This window comes from Bos indicus, chromosome 6 (genome assembly GCF_029378745.1).
Source record: "Bos indicus isolate NIAB-ARS_2022 breed Sahiwal x Tharparkar chromosome 6, NIAB-ARS_B.indTharparkar_mat_pri_1.0, whole genome shotgun sequence".
NCBI classification, from domain to species: Eukaryota; Metazoa; Chordata; class Mammalia; order Artiodactyla; family Bovidae; genus Bos; species Bos indicus.
In genome coordinates this window covers 26,271,287-26,293,969 of record NC_091765.1, presented here as the reverse complement: position 1 = coordinate 26,293,969, position 22,683 = coordinate 26,271,287, and the positions used below count along the sequence as shown (strand labels likewise).

The 22,683-nt window shown below is 39.7% G+C and overlaps 1 protein-coding gene across 1 annotated transcript in view; it reads right to left on the bottom strand.

Moving 5' to 3' along the window:
- Positions 1–8,370: 8,370 nt before the first annotated feature.
- ADH4 (alcohol dehydrogenase 4 (class II), pi polypeptide) overlaps positions 8,371–22,683 on the bottom strand; it is a 32,317-nt gene continuing 18,004 nt past the window's right edge. The window contains exons 6-9 of the mRNA XM_019962414.2: positions 19,490–19,750; positions 14,209–14,344; positions 13,590–13,728; positions 8,371–8,714 (exon numbers count right to left, since the gene is read on the bottom strand). Of these exons, the coding sequence (XP_019817973.1) occupies positions 8,690–8,714; positions 13,590–13,728; positions 14,209–14,344; positions 19,490–19,750 (561 nt within the window). The 3' untranslated portion in view covers positions 8,371–8,689. The remainder of the gene's footprint in view (positions 8,715–13,589; positions 13,729–14,208; positions 14,345–19,489; positions 19,751–22,683) is intronic.

Sequence of the window (22,683 nt, the reverse complement as noted above, 5' to 3'; positions counted from 1 at the left end):
CTAAAGTTTATATGAAGAGGCAAAAGACCCAGAATAGTCAACTCAATATTGAAGGAAAAGAGGAAAGTTGGAGGACTGACACTACCCAACCTCAAGACCTACTATAAAGCGGTAATAATCAAGACAGTGTGGTTATTGGCAAAAGAATAGACAAATAGATCAGTGGAACAGAATAGAGAGCCCAGACACAGACCCACATAAATACAGTCAATGATTTTTGACAACATATCTAAGAAAATGCAATGGAGAAAATGTAATCTTTTTGGTAAAATGTAGTCTTTTGGTAAAAAAAAAAAAAAGGTAACTGGAACAACTGGCCATTCACATGCCAAAAAAAAAAAAGAAACTAGAAGCAAACTTCACAAAAATTAAAACCCGTAATGGATCATAGACCTGAATGTAAAATGCAAAACTATAAAAGCCCTAGAAGATAACATAGGAGAAAATCTAGATGACCTTGGTTATTGTGATTACTTTTAAAATACCAAAGGCATGATCTATAAAAAGAACAATTAATAAGCTGGACATCACTAATATAAAAAAATTCTGCTCTCTGAAGTACACTGTCAAGAGAATAGGACAAGCTACAGACAGATAATATTGGCAAGGTGTATCTGATAAAGGACCATTTCCCAAAATATACAAAGAACTCTTAATAAGAAAACTAAAAACTCAATTAAAAAATGGGCAAAGATCTGAAAAAATTGGTCATTAAAGTCACACCATGTTGCAACTAAGCATATAAAAAGGTATTCAACATCATATGTCATTTGGGAACTGTAAATTAAAACAATAAGATACTGCTGCTGCTGCTGCGTTGCTTCAGTTGTGTCTGACTCTGTGCGACCCCACAGATGGCAGCCCACCAGGCTCCCCCATCCCTGGGATTCTCCAGGCAAGAACACTGGAGTGGGTTGCCATTTCCTTCTCCAATGCATGAAAGTGAAAAGTGAAAGTGAAGTCGCTCAGTCGTAAGATACTACTACTCACTTATTAGAATGGCCAAAATCCAAAATCACCGAATGCAACAGGAATTCTCATTCATTGTTGGTAGGATTGTGTAATGGTACAGCCACTTTGGAAGACAGTTTGTTGATTTCCTATAAAACTAAACATTTTCTTACTATACTATCCAGCAATCCTGTTCCTTGATATTTACCCAAAGGTTGAAAACTAATGCCCACAAAGATTTATAACAGCTTTACTCATAGTTGCCAAAACTTGGAAGCAACCAAGATATTCTTCAGCAGGTGAATGGATAAATTGTGGCTCATCTAGACAATGCAGTATTCAGTTCAGTTCAGTTGCTCAGTCGTGTCCAACTCTTTGCAACCCCATGGACTGTAGCATGCCAGGCATCCCTGTCCATCACCAACTCCCAGAGTTTACTCAAACTCATGTCCATTGACTTGGTGATGCCATCCAACCATCCCACCCTCTGTTGTCCCCTTCTCTTCCCACCCTCAATTATTCCCACCATCAGGGTCTTTTCCAACGAGTCAGTTCTTCACATCAGGTGGCCAAAGTATTGGAGTTTCAGCTTCAGCATCAGCGCTTCCAATGAATATTCAGGAATGATTTCCTTTAGGATGGACTGGTTGGATCTCCTTGGAGTCCAAAGGACTCTCGAGTCTTCTCCAACACCACAGTTAAAAAGCATCAATTCTTTGGCACTCACCTTTCTTCATAGTCCAACTCTCACATCCATACATGACTACTACAAAAACCATAGCCTTGACTAGATGGACCTTTGTCAGCAAAGTAATGTCTCTGCTTTTTAATATGCTGTCTAGGTTGGTCATAACTTTTCTTCCAAGGAACAAGTGTCTTTTAATTTCATGGCGGCAAGTCACCATCTGCAGTGATTTTGGAGCCCCCCAAAATAAATTTTCCACTGTTTCCCCATCTATTTGCCATGAAGTGATGGGACCAGATGCCATGATCTTCGTTTTCTGAATGTTGAGCTTTAAGCCAACTTTTTCACTCTCCTCTTTCAGTTTCATCAAGAGGCTCTTTAGTTCTTCTTCACTTTCTGCCATAAGGGTGGTGTCATCTGCATATCTGAGGTTATTGATATTTCTCCGGGCAATCTTGATTCCAGCTTGTGCTTCTTCCAGCCCAACGTTTCTCATGATGCACTCTGCATATAAGTTAAGTGAGCAGGGTGTCAATGTACAGCCTCGACGTACTCCTTTTCCTATTTTATTGGGAGCTGCGTTAGGCATCACTGACAAAATGGAGGCATGGCCCCCAGCCCCCTCTCCTCATTGCGCAGGCACGGACCCGGGATTAAGGAGTTAAGCCTTGTAATTCTGACTTGTCTTTTCCTCTCCTCAGCTGAGTTGACTGAAAAGGAATATTAAGGTGCTTATTGTTCTTGAGAGGAGCAGGAGAAGGCACAAAGCCTTCTGCAGGTGTGCTCAGAAAATAATTCATAAAGTTAATCATTGACATTTGTTCAAGGACTTTTACAAAAGAGTGTTCCAGGATGAGCACATAGGCTGTAGCTTGAGGCCATGGGAGGGATTGCTATCTGAAGCCTATTTGTGAGGAGAATGTTTATGGCAAAGGAGTTTACTGAATTTAGGGCTTAGAAATAATTAAAACAGTTAGAAGTTAAAGATTTAAGGAATGTTATAAAGTTAGCATATTTTACTACAGCTTATAGAAGTTAGAAATTTTTAGAGATACTAGGAGTTTGTATATTGTCACCCTGTTTATTTAACTTCTATGCTGAGTACATCATGAGAAACGCTGGACTGGAAGAAACACAAACTGGAATCAAGATTGCCAGGAGAAATATCAATAAACTCAGATATGCATATGACACCACGCTTATGGCAGAAAGTGAAGAACTAAAGAGCCTCTTGATGAAAGTGAAAGAGGAGAGTGAAAAAGTTGGCTTAAAGCTCAACATTCAGAAAATGAAGATCATGGCATCCGGTCCCACCACTTCATGGGAAATAGATGGGGAAACAGTGAAAACAGTGTCAGACTTTATTTTTCTGGGCTCCAAAATCACTACAGATGGTGACTGCAGCCATAAAATTAAAAGATGCTTACTGCTTGGAAGGAAAGTTATGACCAACCTAGATAGCATATTCAAAAGCAGAGACATTACTTTGCCAACAAAGGTCCTTCTAGTGAAGGCTATGGTTTTTCCTGTGGTCATGTATGGATGTGAGAGTTGGACTGTGAAGAAGGCTGAGCGCTGAAGAATTGATGCTTTTGAACTGTGGTGTTGGAGAAGACTCTTGAGAGTCCCTTGGACTGCAAGGAGGTCCAACCAGTCCATTCTGAAGGAGATCAGCCCTGGAATTTCTTTGGAGGGAATGATGCTAAAGATGAAACTCCAGTACTTTGGCCCCCTCATGCGAAGAGTTGACTCATTGGAAAAGACTCTGATGCTGGGAGGGATTGGGGGCAGGAGGAGAAGGGGACGACAGAGGATGAGATGGCTGGATGGCATCACCGACTTGATGGACGTGAGTCTGAGTGGACCCCGGGAGTTGGTGATGGACAGGGAGGACTGGCATGCTGCGATTCACGGGGTCGCAAAGAGTCGGACAAGACTGAGCAACTGAACTAAATGGAACTGAAGCAGGCCTATAAAAAGAATTTTATTGATGGAAATGGAGAAAGGGATAAAAATGTTATTTAATAACAGTAAAATAAAGAGGCTATTGTTTTCCTTCTTCTATTTTTATTTTACTTTTTGGCCATATTGTGTGGCCTGCAGGATCTTAATTCCCTGACCGGGGATAGAACTTGTGTCGCCCTGCAGTGGATGCATGGAGTCTTAACTACTGGACCACCAAGAAAGTCTCTCCTTTTTAATTATTAAATGCCTAATATACGTACAAATTCTTTCTAAAAAGACCTTGAAACTTCAGAGAAGAAAAATGGTCTATCCTTGGGTTTAAGTGATAGAATAAGTGCATTCTGGTTTAATAGCATTCCAGAGAGGAAATATTTAGGGCTTTTACACAGTTCAATATTTGTCAACAATGGAGATGACTGACTAAAGAATATACAAATATAACCTGCATTTAATGGTATATTATTCAGAATAGGTGTTTCTCAGACTGCGTGTGGAATATCAAGTTTAAGAATACTTAGCAATATGTAATCAGGAATAAAGAGGACGTGGTAAGGGAGAAAGAGGTGTGTTAGGCGGCTGCAGCTAGAAGAGGGACTGAATTTTGTGATGCTCTAGAGAACAGAACTAGGGAGGCAAACTTTAGTTTTAACCATAAAGAAAAATTTGACCTCTTTGCAAAGCACCTAAAGAATATTAAAAATGGCCTTGCTCTCAAAAAGCTGTGGTCCAGTGATAATTTTGAAGAATCAAATTAAGTAATGTACATGAAAGTACTTTTAAAAATGTCAACTGTGATATATGTGAAAGTTGCTGTTGTCTCCCTGAATTCTTTTTCTCAAAGGAAGTGTGTGAAAGTGTTAGTTGCTCAGTTGTGTCTGACTCTGTGACCCCGTGGACTGTAGCCTGCCAGGCTCCTCTGTCCATAGAATTCTCCAGGCAATATACTAGAGTGGGTTGCCATTTCCTACTCCAGGGAATCTTCCCAACCCAGGGACTGAACCCCAGTTTCCCACATTACAGGCAGATTCTTTACCATCTAAGCCACCAGGGAAGCCCATTTTCTCAAAGCAAATAGATGGAAAAATATTAAAGAAACAAACACCAGAGGGCATTGTGGTAGCGTTTAGAAAACAATGACAGTCCAAGACATTTGAAGACAGTTACTATCTCTTAAGAAATCTTTTTTTTTCCTTCTAAGAAAAAGTGATGGTATTGCTTTTATTCAGGTATTATTCACCCTGTTAACTGGCATTTTTAAAGATTTCTAATTATTGCAGGTCACAATATCCTTAAAAAAACACACCTGTGTATCTTACTATGTTAGAGAATACAAACCTTTACCTGGTGGATTTTTCATTTCATATTTTTCTTTTGGAGGAGTCAAGTTCCATTTCAGTTTTGTTTCAGTGGCTTTGTGCCCTAGAAATACTATAACTTGTATTGCCCCTGGTATTTCAAAAAGTAACATTTTAGGGAATTTTCTGGTGGTTGGTCCAATGATTAGGACTTGGAGCTCCCACTGCTGGTTAGATCCCACAAGCCAAGAGGCACAGCCAAAAAAAAACCCGGTAACATTTTAGAGAGGGATGAATTGAGAGTTTGGGGCTAGCAGATGCAAACTATTATATGTAGAATGGATAAACAACAAGGTCCTATCGTATAGCACAGGGAAATATATTCAATATCCTATAATAAACCATAATGAAAAAGAAAAAAATTTTAAAGTAACATTTAAAAAGTAACAGATGACTATTAGAGCCCTCAAGAAAACCATACAGTTGTCAGTAGTTTGCAGATTATTTTATATGTCTCTAAAGTGCAGGTTTTAAATGGAAGTTTTCTGCATATTAGCAAATGATTTGTTGTTGCATGATTTTTATTGTTTCTGGAATATTCTGTAAAAACAGCATTATTTCTTACTTTAAGAGAGAGCTATTTGGGTAACTTAGACATTAGATGCACATTTGGGAGAATTATACTATTTAAATTCACTAGGAATTTCAATTGGGGACCTGGATGAGAAAAAAGTCCTTTGCTGCTAAAGGAATGATAATGGTTAAGACTTAAACCCCATACGTATCATCCTGAGTTTTCACTGATTTCATAAATATTCCCAGCATCTTTGTTAAGAATAATGAGACTTTTTTTGTTTTTCAAATCAAAGAAGCAGATGTGGAAAAATAGAAGACTGATAGCGGCAGGGATGGTGAGCATGAGTGTTTGGAGAGAGAGAGGGAAACTACTGCTTCACAGCTTAGTTAATTGTTATTAACCTAGTTATTAATTTTACTAATTAACTTTATTATTTATTATAGTTAATAATTAATAACTTTATTAATAATTATTTATTAACTAATAAATAATTAACTTTATTATAGTTAATAGTTTTAATTAATTAATATTACTAATTAAAAATAATATTCCTAATGGCTATTCTAAGTTATTAGAGTTAGATGTTAGATTTGCGTTTCTCTATATAGGAAAAAAAGAGAGGTACAGAAATGTTTTAGAAAAATTTCATTCAAAAGGTCTAATACAAACTATTTGGAGACTTGTTGAAGGAGGAAAGAGACAGAACAGGCTCCATCTTGAAAGCAGGACTCCATCTTGGGCTGGACTGTAGACTTTGAACTATATGCCCAGTATCTATGGAAACGACATACCAACTGGAAAACCAGACCCCCCCGCCCCCATAGAAGAGCCCCAGGGCTCGTACCTAGACTCTCCATCGCCTGAAAGAATACCCTAATTATCTGTGTAACCAAATAGAATCATAAATTCTATTATGCTTATTGGGGTATGACCACAGGCCTATTGATCATTGTTCACTGTTAACTACCTAGGCTTACAGCTACAGCTAAGTCACTTCAGTCATGTCCGACTCTGTGCAACCCCATAGACAGCAGCCCACCAGGCTCCCCCATCCCTGGGATTCTCCAGGCAAGAACACTGGAGTGGGTTGCCATTTCCTTCTCCAATGCATGAAAGTGAAAAGTGAAAGTGAAGTCGCTCAGTCGTATTCGACTCTTAGCGACCCCATGGACTGCAGCCCTCCGGGCTCCTCCGCCCATGGGATTTTCCAGGCAAGAGTACTGGAGTGGGGTGCCATAAGGTATCTGAATCACGGGTTAACTTTGATTGCATCTTTCTTTTCATTTGTTCAGACTAGTTTCAGGGAATTTGGGGAGGCAGGTTTGGGCACGTACACTTAGGGTATGTAAGATTTTCACAAAGACTGGTCGGGGTCCTTGGCTAAAAAGAGACTCTGCCTTGGGCCTGCAGGTGTAATAAACTACACCCCACTATCTACATTGTCCATCTGAGTGAGTTTGTTTCCTGGAAAGCATGGCTACAACATTGTGAGGATAAATTTTGGTATCAGACAAAATGTATCCATTGAGCATTTCTAATAGAAGTGTGGATTCAAGGATTTTTCTACCTTTAAGGAGTTTACCAACATAGACTTGAAAATAACAATGGAAGAAGCTGCATGTGGTAAGATTTCACTGAAGACATTAAGAGCCAAAGATCAGGGAATAAATACAGCTTTGTGGCTGCCAAGATCTGAGAGGAGGTGGGTCTCAAGCTAGACCTAGGAAGGACTGAGGAAGCCAAGGAGAGGAGGGCAGGGCATGAGGAGAAAGAACAGAACTAACGTAGGGAATAGCATGAGAAAGGCCAGCCACACATGGGGTGCATCCTATCCCCCACAATGCCAACAAAGGGAGCCTTAACTGGTGGATTAACTGGCTGCTATTTCTAATGAGAGAGAATTTAAATAAACAGAAATATAAGTTTCTACTTTGAGATATTACTACCTTCCTAGCCAAAGCTTCAGAGAAGTTTATCTTCTCTCAGAGTTCAGTGTGTGGTAAACGTTAAAACAAACAAACAAACAAACAAAAACCCCAAACTGGTAGATTTCAGAAATTATCCTAAACTGAGAAATAGTCTTTGTTACTCTGATCTGAATTATTACCTATCTTAAACTGTCCATTGTAAAATCTGTTAGTATAACAGTTTGAAAACTCTCATTTTGCTTTTCATATTAATCTTATTGTCTATTATGTCTTGCAACTATTTATAGCTCTATTTACATTTATAATAAATACATTGTTCTTTGTCATTTCTAGTTGAATATAGAAAATAGATTAATATAAATTTTTAATAGATTATTTAGTACAAATTTAGTAAATAGATGTTCACATTGTATGTTGTGATAATTCTTAAATAAAAAAGGGGTCTTATTTAATAAAAATGGAAATTAGAGAGTATAAATATATTTTCTTTAAAAAAATATATATTTATACACTCATTTATATAGTTTCTGATATCCCACACTTGTGATTATAGTTTGCAGTGGTGAAGTGGAGCTAAGAGAAATTAACAGGTATTAAAATTATTTAGCAGCTAATTAAGGAAGAGTATGACTGAGCGACTTCACTTTCACTTTTCACTTTCATGCATTGGAGAAGGAAATGGCAGCCCACTCCAGTGTTCTTGCCTGGAGAATCCCAGGGACGGGGGAGGCTTGGTGGGCTGCCGTCTATGGGGTCGCACAGAGTCGGACACGACTGAAGTGACTTAGCAGCAGCAGCAGCAGCAGCAGCAGCAGCTTGTTACTTATTGTAAATTGTGTTACATATATGATGTACGTTTTAAAGATATCTATATCTTATTGTAGTCTACATATCCATAATGATTTTTTTTCTGGTAAAAAGATTTTTATTATGGAAAAATTAAAACATATACAACAGTAGAGAGAGCAGTATAATGAAACCCCATATATTTATCACCCCACCTAAAAAATTATAAACATATAGACAATCTAGTTTTATTTATGACCCCTTCATTCCCCACTTCCAGCTCTCCAGAACTAGTTTTAAACAATGCCTAAACATCCTATGACTCTCTTCATAAACATATCAACTATCAAGGTTATTTAACATAGGAAATATTGATATATTGGGTGTTAACTGTAAATATCTGTTTAAACTCATGGCTATCATTATTCATCATATCAGGTAACGGATTAACTAGACAGGTTCAGATTTAGTTAGCTAGTATTCCAAATTCTTCCTGGTGTTGTCAAAAGAGCAGGACTGTTCGAATGCTGTTAATAATAATAAAACAACAATCAGTATAATTTTCATGGTAAATTTCACCAAAATCCACAATTAATTTTTTTTGTTTGTTTCAAGATTTGGTTTAATATTTCTGTATAGTTACCTACTTCGCTAAGCCTAATTTCTTTTATCTTGTCACCCACTTCCATTCATGACATTACTAATATTTCATATGGTGTTAGTAATCTGGGGAAAAATTGGAGACCCTCACTTGACTCTGGGCAACGTTCTTGTTGCCCACTGATGTTATAGAGAAGGGGGGTAACTGTTCTTGGCTCTCCTGTAGCTTAGAGTAAATTGGGCATCAAAAAAACGAGTGGCTGATGTGTTAGAATGCTGCTTTCGGAGAATTCAAAGATTTCTACTCCTTCAATATATAGAATCTTCTCCTGGACCTTACTGTTGGAGCTGTGAAATCCCTGGCATCAGCAGGTTGCCATCCTATGTACTGTTTTCACCCAGGACCTGGAGCTACACCTTCTGATGGAAGGAGAACTTCTGTGGCCTTTCCACCCCATAAGTCAGGGCCATTGGACCTTAAGAGGCCAACTGGGTGTTGTGTTCCCTCCACTACCTTGCTACTACCAGTTGGTATGGCAGAGGGTCTAACCTCAGTTGTACTTCCTGTTCCTGTATGGCATCAGCATACCTGGATGTATCAGCATCCTTGGGGAGGCCCATCCTCTGCCTTCTCTTTTGCCACCTTTCTAGCTGTGTGGGCAGTCAACTGGTTTTCTTGGTGAGCCAGGGGGAAGCAGGAGACCTCCATTCAGGTGGTCTACCCCTCTGCCTCCATTCTACCACTGATTATCAGGCCTACATGGTATAGTGTGGCAGCCTTGCCCAGGTATTGGTAAAGTAGTACAACATTTTCCATTTTGCTGCTACTTAGCAGTCCTTGTGGATATATGCCATGACTGAGAAAGAGTGCTGGAGAAGCAATGAATGCCAGTAAGGCTCTAAAGTGAAAGTGAAAGTTGCTCAGTCATGTCCGACTCTTTTTCAACCCTATGGACTGTAGCCTGCCAGGCTCCTCTGTCCATGGAATTCTCCAGGCCACAATACTGGAGTGGATAACTGTTCTCTTCTCCAGGGGATCTTCCCAACCCAGGGATCAAACCCAGGTCTCCCACACTGCAGGCAGATTCTTTACCATCTGAGTCACTAGAAAAGCCCAGTAAGGCCCTAAATCCTAATCTAACTCCTAATGTGATGAATACTACTTACAGGGTTATTGAAATTGTACAAGATATTGTGGGGCTTACACAGTCTAAGTTATTCTTTGTAGCTTAAAGAATAATGCTTATTTTTCCTTTTATTATTTTTTTTTCCTCTAGAAAATCTTCACTTTGCAATAGGTAGGAAGTAAAGCAACTTTATATCTGTATGAATTAGTTTCAGGTTAGCTCCTAACCACTGTTAGGACCCCAGAAAAAGACTGAGTGAAGTCAAGATATTAGGAAAAGTGTGGACAGGGAGAGACCCTGTAAAAAGGAAGGGAGGAGAGCCCAGAAAGAGCAGGGAGTGGGAAAGGGACTCATGAGAAGGAGCAGAATGCAGACAGTCATAAAACGAACTCAAGGATCCCTGTGGGAGGGTGGCTCAGCCAGAGCCCACACATTCCGCCCCTGTGCTTTTGTCATTCACTGGACTTCTGCTCATGGATTTCTTTTGCAGAAAGAGCTCTGCAACTTTAAAATAGAGGTCTAAAAGCAAGGGCTATGACAGATAGTTATGGTTACTGTCAGTGCCCACAGATAATTAGAAACATTTGGAAAAAGAACTACCTCTACCTAACTCTTAAAACACCACCATGTGTGCAATGTTACAACTCCATTGTAGGCATGATTTTCTGGCAGAGTCTACTGCCTCCTGGAAGAGCAGAGGCCTTTGCCCACCTGTAGAACTTGTCTGACCTTGATGTCTCTCTCATTGGGCTTGCCATTACTCTTTATACAGAAGATGTCTTCTGTGGCCAATTCAATATAGCTCAGGGGTGTCCAGGTCTCTGCCTTTGACATAGTTTGATGTATTTCTTGTAGTATTCTGGATTCAGATCTTCATCCATAGGCTCCTTCTGTGAGTGTTTTACAGGACTGGATAGCTGCATGTCCAACGTGAAGGCCTCAGGGTAGAGGTATATACACTTTCACCCACTTGATATTGAATGATATGCTTGGTAACTGAACTGTAGGGAACTCGGCCATCCAGGTGCTCAAGCTGCTCTGTGGTCTTGGGAATTTCTTGTTGCCTCATTTCAGTCAGATAAGCACAGCTTGTGTAGACTTTTTACTTTTCCTCCATCAGCTGAGTTTTTGGAGGAGAGTCAAATCTCTCATAGTCTTGATCATACCACTGCTTATAGATATAGGTCTCCCTATCATCCTCTGCCATCAGGGCATCAGAATCCATCCCCTCTCCAAGGCCTAGTTTTCTGACAGAACTTTCTAGACCTTTACTTTGCTGTGGATGTGTGAAAAGCTACATGTCCTCACATTTGGCTACTAGGAACAGGTCCAAGAAGTCTGATGTGATATCATCCAGGTACTGTCTGCATTGAATGCACTTCAGAGGGTGGTGCTTGGAGGACACCACTGTTTTAGTTTGAGCTGTTTTTTCTTTTTCTCAGTTGGGTCTTTGGATGTAGTTTTGCATAGCTTCTCCTCTCTGCTGGCACTTTAATCTTGGACTTCCAGTTTCCAGAACTTTTCACCCTTATCTTTGTAATGAGAAACTTGTGATTTTACTCTTTCAGGTTATTTTTCTCCAGGTCTCTGGCAGCCAGAATCTTTGGGTTGTCTTCTGTGTTTCTTTCCATCTTTCTTATCTCCTTTATCCATTTCAGCCTGAACTTCTGGTTCTGTGTGGCTCCTCCTTAGATTTCTGTTTAGGTATTGGTTCTTTGCTTGACTTCTAAATCTCTTCATCTCTTTGTTCTTCCACTTCCAAGTATGTTTATGGGTTTTACTCTTTCTGGTTCTTCTGCAGCAAGTGATCTAGCAACTGGTTCTCTGGATGTGACTTTATGTCTTTTTTCCTCTTGGTTCTTTTCTTCTTCATTGACAAAATTGTCCAGTTTTGGTCTTTCAATTTCTTCCTCAGGTCTCCTTGTGAAATGAGATGTGATGGTGGTCTGCCTGCTAGTTTGCCTTATAATCCTGGGTGGGCCTAAACTTTGTTTCTCATCTGACTTGCTTTTTCTAGGTATACAAAGTTTAGAAACAAGATTGGGGGACTTGTTTTCCTCTGCTGTTCTCATTCTGCAGTCTTTACCACTTGTTTTCTAGACATCCATTCACTTCCCAACTGAAAGCCTGAGTTCTGTTCTCTAAGGATAGATCTTTATATAAAAAGGATTTGATTTTACCCAAGTAGCCCTCCACTGATAATTCTTCTTTATGTAATTTGCATAGTCACATAACTGCTTCTTTATTTCTATTTGCAGAAATTCATGCAAGAGATTCAGTTTCTTCTTCACACATTCCTTTTCTGTTAAGCTATCTGAAAACACAGGGAGTCTGCTCTCAAACTGCAAAGAAAATCATCTTCACCTCACTCAGCAGGGATGATTTCCTTTTTTTTTTTTTAATTGAAGTTCCTTTTGATATGTTGCAATGAACACATTTGCAAATTAGGAAGTTCATGTAGTAGAGATATTTTCTCAGGTTTCTTCCCCAGGAAATATCCTGGGTCTTCATACTGTGGACCTATTTCCTTCTTTTGCAACATTTATTCTCTGCTTCAGATTCCTGTCATTTAACTGTATGGTTTTCCCCTGCCTCTTTTGTGATATATTTTCTTTTTGTTGCCTGTTTGCATTTTCTCTGTTCAATACTGTTCCTGGTGTTTTGTCCTTTGCTCCCATTGACCAATGCTGTGGTTATTTTAACCAAAATCATTGATCCTAGTCTTGCTCCACAGTTACTAGGGATCCCATAATTGGGACACTTTTATAAATCAGTTCTTAGGGTCTATGCCAAGAGAGGACAATATAGCTGAAATTGTAGACTTGAATTACTTACAGGATACCAATGACAAACCTAGAAAATGAGAGAGTTGGGACATCCTTGAAGTATTGGACATCTGCCCCCAACTGCTCACATTTTCATGGTTTTCATTTGAATCTGATAATTAAGGGCCTGGAGTGGGCCTTCTATGTCAATTGCAGACCACAATGATTCCAGATCTAGGGCAATAATGTACCAAAGGAACCTGACATTATAATCTAGAAATCACTCTCTCTCCAGAGTAGCCCCAACTGAGTTAAAAATTGTTTATGAAGGGGAAAATGTATGTCAGTTTATACCATCACTCTATTTTGGAACAGTGTATGGAAATCAACTCTGAATATTCATTGGAAGGACTGATGCTGAAGCTGAAGCTCCAATACTTCGGCCACGTGATGTGAAGAGCTGACTCATTGGAAAAGACCCTGATGCTGGGAAAGATTGAGGGCAGGAAGAGAAGTGGGCGACAGAGGATGAGATGGTTAGATGGCGTCACTGACTCAGTGGACATAACTTTGAGCAAAGAGAGAGTGAGTTAGTGAAAGAGAGAGAACTTAGCCAGAGACAATGAAAGACTGTCTGGGAGATAGTGAAAGACAAGGGAAGCCTAGTGTGGTGCACTCCATGGAGTCGTAAAGAATCAGACATGACTTAATATACTCCATGTATATTATGGAGATAGAGTAGGAAGATTTTCTCTTTTCCAAATGACCACTATTTAATCTTTTAAGGGTTTTAAGTACTTCTGATAATGTGGAAAGTGTCAGAAAAGACAAACTGGTTAGTTTTCAACATCAAATGAAAATAGAATCATTGTAAAGATTTTTCAGACTGCTCACTCATCTGGTAATTTACCTTTTTCCTTGGTACATTAGGTCAAATGCCTCATTGACTTTGTCAAAAGGTAGGGTATGGGTCACCAATGCATCCAAATCCAATTTCTTATTCTTGTAGTCAGCAGCCAGTTTTGGAACAGAAGTGACACCTTTCCAACCTGTAATTGCCGAAAATGTCAAATAAACACATGGGTCTTGACATGAAGGGATAGTTTAACCAGTGTTTGTCAAATGAATGAAATTTTTAGGTCAGATATGGGTTGTTTTAAATAGATTATCCCCCTGCCATCTTTATTTATTTATTTTTGTATTTTTAATCTATTAAATTTTTTTAAGAGAAAAATTCAAGATTATTTTCTATTTTTAGATAAGGAATTATCTCAGTTTGATCCAAGTCTACCTTTTGTTCCCCTATGTTGGTCTATTTTAATGTAAAATGAATTTCAATTTGCAAATTACAGTTATCCTTCTATAAAAATTCTGTTTACTTTCAAGTAATCAACAGAATAAATAGCTTTCATATAGTCTTCAGATATGTTCTAGGCACTCAATATTTTAAAAAAATAATTTTTCTTTCAGTAACCTTCATTATGATAATTTGAGTACTGCTATGAAGAAAAAAGAAAACAAAAACTGACCACCAAAGCTGGTTCCAGTTAGAGTACGGCCCATTAATAGCTCCATTGCAGAAACATTCAATCCATTGTCACCAACGTTTACTCCAATGATAGTGCATACTCCCCAACCTACTGTTACACTGTCCAGGGCAGCTCTCTGGAAGGTCAAACAAAAAAAGATTAGCTGAGTAGGTCGAAAAGTAGAACATGAACTGCAATGTGGGTATGTTCAATGCTTCAGGGAAAATTTACACAATTCTGCATTATGACCTTATGGTCATAATATAGATTGAGACTTACGGCACTTATGTTCTGTTTCAGATAGCACATCCAATAAAATTCTGAACATCATCAAAAATGATATTTAAATGAAACGAAACATATTTTACTCTGTTTAATACCACAGTTATGCTGAACCTATAGTGTATTTCATTGTATGTCAAGAAAAATACACATACATGAAGTTAAGGAAAGATCTATAGATGATATTGTAAACTCGAATCAACAAGTTTTTGACCATTTACAATGGAATATGCAAAGATATTTGCAATTCCAGAGGCTTAGGATCCAAATTAAGTCATGAAGAGAGAGTGAATAAGTAAATATGAGGCATATACTGGAAACTTAATAGATCTCATTGTAGGATAAATTAAAAGAAATGCTATTTAAAACAGAAGACAAAACAGTTAAACAGAAAATGATAGTGGCTGCTGCTCATCAAACATTTCATCTGCTTCCCTATAGTTTTTAGCTCTCCTGCGGTTACATAGAGTCACGTGACTAGTTCTGGGCTACAGGCTACAGTGATGTGTGCCATTTCCTGGCCAAAATGAAAAAGCCAGTGGGCAACCTGCCAGCTATCCCTTCTGCTCTAACAACCCAGAGAACATCGTGTTAAGATTGTAAAGCCATGAATTAGAACTTCCTTCATAGTTAAGTCATTACATGGAAAACAGGGACCCAGAGGATTTGCACTGATCTTTGCATGAGACAAGAAAAAATATTGTTATCTTAACCACTGCAGGTTTGGAGTTAATATGAAATGCCAAGATTGAAAACATAAATAAGTTTAAGAAAAATATAAACTTGTGGATGGCCATTTCACATAGAAGCCCTGTGGTGTAGTGGAACATTTAAAAATCTTTTAAGACTAATGTTATAGAAGAAAAGTATAATTTACCCCATATCCTTTGCCATGAGTGCTCAGTCACTTCAGTCATGTCTGACTCTCTGTGACCCCATGGACTGTGGCCCGCCAGGCTCCTCTGTCCATGGGATTCTCCAGGCAAGAATACTGGAGTGGGTTGCCATTTCCTTCTCCAGTGATAAAGTATGAAGTGAGTGAAGTGAGTAAAGTGAAGTCGCTCAGTTGTGACTGACTCTTTGTGACCCCATGGATTGTAGCCTACCAGGCCCCTCTGTCCATGGGATTTCCCAGGCAAGAGTACTGGAGTGGGGTGCCATTTTCTTCTCCTTTGCCATAGTACGTAGTCAACTTGATTCTCACTTGTCAAGGTGACTTTTACTTCACAAGGTGACTTTACTTACAGAAGTTCCACTAGAAATACTGTTGCTTTTCATCACTGAACACTATACGAAAGAAGCAGTCTGAAGTACGGTATATTCGCTCCCTCTTCTCTCGTTGTCTCTGTCTGTCTTACTAGGGATGGAAAATGACCTAGAACTTTTAGAATGTGTTTTGAAATCTTTATTTGAATATGTGTTTATTTATAGTTTTGAAAATTTCTAACATTTCTAAATAGCAACTCTTTTACTTTCTACATTTCTTGTATGGCAGAAGCATTTTTGTTTAACGCATATTGTACAGAAGAACCCACAAAGAGAGGAAAACAACACAGGCACTGCTTGTTACCTTAAGGGAGCTGCTTAGATTATTCCCATTTGGGGTTTGGCTGTGCCATGTGGCTTAGGGATCTTTTTTTTTTTTTTTTTTTTTTTTAAACTTTACATAATTGTATTAGTTTTGCCAAATAAGATCTTAGTTGGCCAGGGATTAAACCTGTGCCCTCTGCAGTGAAAGTGTGGAATCTTAACCACAGGACTGCCAAAGAACCCTCCTCTATGTTTTTAAATTTAGTATCTTTCCTATTGCCCTTTTCTCCATTTCTGAGCTTTTCTCCAAGCAGGGAATTGACCTCCATAAATATGACTTAGTTAAATGGGTATTATATGCAAATATAGGGTTTTATTTAGTAGCCTCTGATAACTTTTGATGAGAATTATTTTTAATTCTCAAAATCTTATAAAATTGTCCATTACTGTAAATTTCTAATTGCTTTGTTGGGTTTCTTAGGCTGCTTTAGAGCATTAGAAATAATCAGAATCAAGTTCATACCCATTACTGGAATGTCTTCAACAATCTAGAAATTTAGCTTTCCTTTCCCTTTGTGGAAGGGTAGGCAGCTTATTTTTTGTGGTTAAATAAACCCATCTCTTTTCATTTGGATTCTCTAGTGTGATTCTGCTCCATAATTTAAAATACATTTCTTGGTGTAATAAATAAGATAATAATGGAACCTGAAAGATTTAGATCCGTGGTTCTCAGCTTGACAAACTTGTAATAAATATTAGTACCTTGGTCCCCAGTGCGTGAGAATATCCTAGATATGGGTCTATTCATTGACACTGAAAAACAACTCCCCAGATACTTCTAAAGTTTTGAGAATCTCTGTACTAGAAAAATAAGGTTAAATAGGCTGAATTTCAGTGCTGTGAAACATGTGAGCCGTGGGAAGTGGAGGAATGGATGTAGCACATTGCAGTCCTCAGGTTCCAAGGACAATTTAAATAGTAGGGCCTGAAGCTTTGGCTGCAGAGGAGCAGTGCAGGACAAGGAGCTCTCCCTGCATGAATTTCAGTAATAGCATTTATTGAGTCCTTCCCAGGTGGTGCAGTGGTAACAAATCTGTCTGCCAATGCAGAAGACACGGGTCAGGAAGATCTCCTAGATGAGGTCATGGCAACCCACTCCAGTATTCTTGCCTAGGAAATCCCAGGGACAGAGGAGCATGGTGGGCTAGTCTGTGGGGTCATAAAGAGTCAGACAGGACTGAGCAACTGAGCACATAGGTGCATACGCTTATTAATGGCCAGATCCTCTCTTAAGCAGTCACACTATTTGCAGTGAAACTGTTCTGAGAGGCAAGACCCAGGAAGGGCAGCCTATTGCTCTCAGCAGCTCTTTCCAGTTTCCATTCTCTCCTGGGGAAGACATGTCAGGTGAGAACTGAGGAGAAGAATCAGCAAAGCCTGTTCCTGGGAGACTGAACTACAGAATTGCATTCTTTATAGCCTCCCAGTGCCCAGTTGTGGAGAAGGCAAATGGCACCCCACTCCAGTACTCTTGCCTGGAAAATCACATGGATGGAGGAGCCTGGTAGGCTGCAGTCCATGGGGTCTCGAAGAGTCGGACACGCTTGAGTGACTTCACTTTCACTTTTCACTTTCATGCATTGGAGAAGGAAATGGCAACCCACTCCAATGTTCTTGCCTGGAGAATCCTAGGGAAGGCGGAGCCTGGTGGGCTGCCGTCTACGGGGTCGCACAGAGTCGGACATGACTGAAGCGACTTAGCAGCAGCAGCAGCAGCAGCAGTGCCCAGTTGTGTCCGCCTCTTTGCGACCCCTGGTGTTTGGATGGCAAAGAATCTGCCTGCAGTGTGGAGACCCAGGTTCAATCCCTGGGTTGGGAAGATCCCCTGGAGAAGGAAAAGGTGACCCACTATAGTATTCTTGCCTGAAATTCCTTGGACAGAAGATCCTGGTGGGCTACAGTCCATGGGGTCATAAAGAGTCAAACACGACTGAGTGACTAACATACACACACATTTTGCAACCCTGTTGGCTGTAGACCACCAGGCTCCTCTGTTCATGGAATTTCCCAGGCAAGAATACTGGAGTGGGTTGCCATTTCCTTCTCTAGGGATTAAACCGTCACCTCTTGTGTCTCCTGCATTGGTAGATGGGTTCTTTACTGCTAGTGCCACCTGGAAAGCCTCTCCTTAGAGGAGAGTTTTAGGAGCCAGGCTGAGTGAAAGTGTAAATAAAAAGAAATAGTGTCATAACTATTAATACTTCACAGTTCTCACTAATGAAAGAAAAGTTCTCACTAATTTCTCCATAGACAGAAAATTTAATTGATGACTTCTCTAATCATCTTGTTAAAAAAACAAAACAAACCCTTCCTAATGGTGTCTTTGAGCAAATATGCATTAGGCGAGTATTTGCTGGAGACTAAGGCTGCGCACTCTGGAGGCTAACTAATCCCTACGTTGCCTGTTGGCTCTTTATCCCATCTTTTGGAGCAGAACATACAGGACTAGAGGTGTGGATCTGCAATCATGCAGTTGCTCAGGACCCTGCACTTAGAAGGGCCCTCCTTTCCTGTCCTGAGAGGAGAAGAAATCTGAATGAATCAAAACTGTAGTGTTTAGGAAAAAAGGATTTAGATTTAATTTTGCAGCTTGTTGATTTTTCAATTGAAAATTTCACACATAATTTGGACCTAATTCTGCAGACCATTTATTTAGATCTGATGGACAGAACTGGCTTGTTTGCAGGTTGCTAACCTCTCCTGGCTGTATTTTAATGTGAGAGTGGATACCTTTGGCTGTTAGGAGGGACACCAGTCACCCTCTCTATTCCCTCTTCTAGGACTACCTTTTCTTTTTCCATCACTTCTCATAGGACAATTCTTTTATAAAGTTTTAATTTGTAAGTTTTCTCTTAATGTTTTTGCTGAATTTCATGTGAAAGAATAAACAAATGTTAATAACACATTAATATTAAGTAGTAATTAGCAATATAACAAATAAAAATTAATTACATGTTATGTAATGTATAATGGCATCTAATATATTAATAAGTATTGCTTATATAAAGTTAACTTGCTGCTGCTGCTGCTAAGTCGCTTCAGTCATGTCCGACTCTGTGCAACCCCAGAGACGGCAGCCCACCAGGTTCCTCCATCCCTGGGATTCTCCAGGCAAGAACACTGGAGTGGGTTGCCATTTCCTTCTCCAATGCATGAAAGGGAAAAGGGAAAGTGAAATCGCTCAGTCGTGTCCAATTCCTAGTGACCCCATGGACTGCAGCCTACCAGGCTCCTCCGTCCATGGGATTTTCCAGGCAAGAGTACTGGAGTGGGGTGCCACTGCCTTCTCTGAAAGTTAACTTATATATACATAAATATTAATATTAAATATAAACATATTAATATATTTTCAATGTCAATTATGTCAATAAGCAATATTTATTATATCTATTATAAAAAAAATACATACCATGATTTTAGCTCCTCCTACACACTCAAAGGCAAAGTCCACACCTCCATTGGTCATTTCAACAATGACCTCTTGAATGGGTTTGTCTAGGTCTTTAGGATTGAGGCAGTCAGTGGCTCCAAGGGCTTTGGCCTTTGTAAACTTCTCACTATTGATGTCAACAACTATGATTCGGGAAGCTCCTGATGCTTTACAACCCATTACAGCAGAGAGACCGACACCTCCTAGGCCAAAGATGGCACAGGTAGAACCAGGTGTGACCTGCAGGCAAGAACATTATAAATTAACTTTTCAAGCAGCTGGTCCCATTTTTGAAAAGGGGACAGAGTGAAGTGGGAGCAAAAAAAGGGACAGAGTTAAGTGGGGGCTGCTGCTGCTGCTGCTGCTGAGTCGCTTCAGTTGTGTCTGACTCTGTGCGACCCCATAGACGGCAGCCCACCAGGCTCCCCCGTCCCTGGGATTCTCCAGGCAAGAACACTGGAGTGGGTTGCCATTTCCTTCTCCAATGCATGAAAGTGAAAAGTGAAAGGGAAGTTGCTCAGTCGTGTCCGACTCTTAGCGACCCCATGGATTGCAGCCTACCAGGCTCCTCCATCCATGGGATTTTCCAGGCAAGAGTACTGGAGTGGGGTGTCATTGCCTTCTCCTAAGTGGGGGAAGGAACAGATATATAAAAGCCTGTCTGTTGTAAAGCTAAATGATATAGCTAAATGGGGGAAATTTGCCAATGTGAAAATGTATGAATCACTGGCTAAATTTGAAGAAACATTTGAAGGCTTTAGAATTAGAATTATCAGCTCATAATTCTACAAACCCAAGTGAAAATCGTTCTCTTGTCTTCCTTTTCCCTTTAGTGTTATGAGAACAAAAACTGAAGCCCACACATTTTAAAGGGCTTATTGGTTTCTTTTTAAAATAGATCTTCCCTGGTGGCTCAGACGGTAAAGCATCTGCCTACAATGTGGGAGACCTGGGTTCAATCCCTGGGTCGGGAATATCTCCTGGAGAAGGAAATGGCAACCTACTCCAGTACTCTTGCCTGGAAAATCCATGGATGGAGGAGCCTGGTAGGCTGCAGTCCATGGGGTCGCTAAGAGTTGGACACGACTGAGCGATTTCACTTTCACTTTTCACTTTCACTTTTCACTTTCATGGATTGGAGAAGGAAATGGCAACCCACTTCAGTGTTCTTGCCTGGAGAATACCAGGGGTGGGGGAGCCTGGTGGGCTGCTATCTATGGGGTCGCACAGAGTTGTCCATGACTGAAGTGACTTAGCAGCAGCAGCAGCAGCAGACATGCATGCACTGGCTTTTGCTACTCAGGGAAAAAGAATATATATATTTTGCAAATATTCAGAATACTGTTCTATACATACTATGTAATCTTTACTATGATACTGTAGTATGAGTTTAGTATATTTCCAAATGTATTTCTCCAGAGACTGTTATAAAGTTCGCCAGTAAGTCTAATTGGAAGTAGACATGCATTTTTCTCATTGAAGCAATGTTGTACACAGTTGTGCATAGCTTACAACAGTGCATAAACTGAGTACACTACCAATTGTGTGATACAACTGGACATTTTGTGTAAAAGTGTCTTTAATTGCAGTTTGGGGTGGGGGGGTCATTATAAAGTATTGTTTGTTTTTTTATTTGTGTTAGTCACTTAGTCATGTCCGACTCTATACAACCCCATCGACTGTAGCCCACCAGGCTTCTCTATCCATGGGATTCTCCAGGCAAGAATCCTGGAGTGGATTGCCATGCCCTCCTCCCAGGGATCTTCCCGACCCAGGGACTGAAGCCCAGTCTCCTGCATTGCAGGTGAACTCTTTACCATGTGAGCCACAAGGGAAGGTTATAAGGTATAACCCCACTTAAAAATAGAGCTTTAAATAGTGTATTATTATCTATCTACAGACAACACTCTTAGGACATTTTTATGCTTTCAAAGATCTCTATGAAATGTAATTAATTTGGCAATAAAGGATGCAATCAGATTGATAAGAACAAGGAGTTCTGGTGATGTTGGGGGAATGGTCCTTAATAATTAATCAGAGTTATTGTATCACTTTTCTTCTCAGAGGTAAATTAAAAATTATTAAAGCTCTTGCCTTTTGTCTAGATTACTGACAATTCATTTCTTTTTACTTGCTCCTATCAAATTTATTTCTCTTTTTTGAGTATCTCATGAGGTGGATTAGCTGTTCTTCAGCATCGGGAAGAACAGATTCTGGGAATTTAGGTAAGCTTTGACTAGATTTAAAAGAAAATTATGGCTGAATCTCAAGGGTTAATATCCCTGAAGAAAGACTAAAGTGGTAGAAGGTAATAGTCAACATGGAGTCCAGAAAAGGGCAGGGTGAAAAGGTAGCTGTGGTGGTGGTGGTGCTGGTGATTGTAGCAAAGAACAGTAATTCTTTCCTGTGTCTCCAGTGTTATCTAGAGGAAAATATGCCTTGACTGCCAGGGTCACATCAGCTCTTAACTTCTCCCAACTAACAATACCCTTCCTGTAGGAGCCTTCAGATTATAGTTTGACTTCTCATATAGTCTTAAATTTTTGCTAATGAATAAATGAATGAATGAATTTTTAGAAAGAGATAATATACCGAGAGCCAAGAATAGCATCCCTATCTGCTTGACTGATATAATTCTCAACAAAAAGTTGTATCTTGATATTTTGGCTACTAGATCAGCCTTTTATTTTGGTTCAGCTGACTTCATTTTCTTGACACTGATCAACTCTATGTAATCTTATATAAAAAAAAATAGTTGGATTGCAAAGCTGAGGACCAAGCCTCACCAAGATGTTTTAGGGGTTACATATGAACCTGGCTTTATTCATTCACTTGCTGAAAACTTTCCAAGCTCATACTATGTGCTAGGCACAAGGCTAGGCCCCAGAGCCATCACAACGAACAAGAGAGAATTCTTGTCCTTATGGAACAAATCATCTAATAAGAAGGACAAATAAGTGGGAAATATCTCTGTAGTGTGATAAGAAGGAAGAAAGGGATAAATACAGATACTTTAGGGGAAACTGTGAGGGATGCCCAATGCATGCCTGGGAGGATGGAGTAGGTTTCCAATGGGAAGTGACAAATAAATGGAGTCAGACAGAAGAAGTGGGGGAGCTTTCCAGGCAGTGTTGGTGGGAGCCAGGTGTGAAGAAAAGTCTAGAGGCCACATT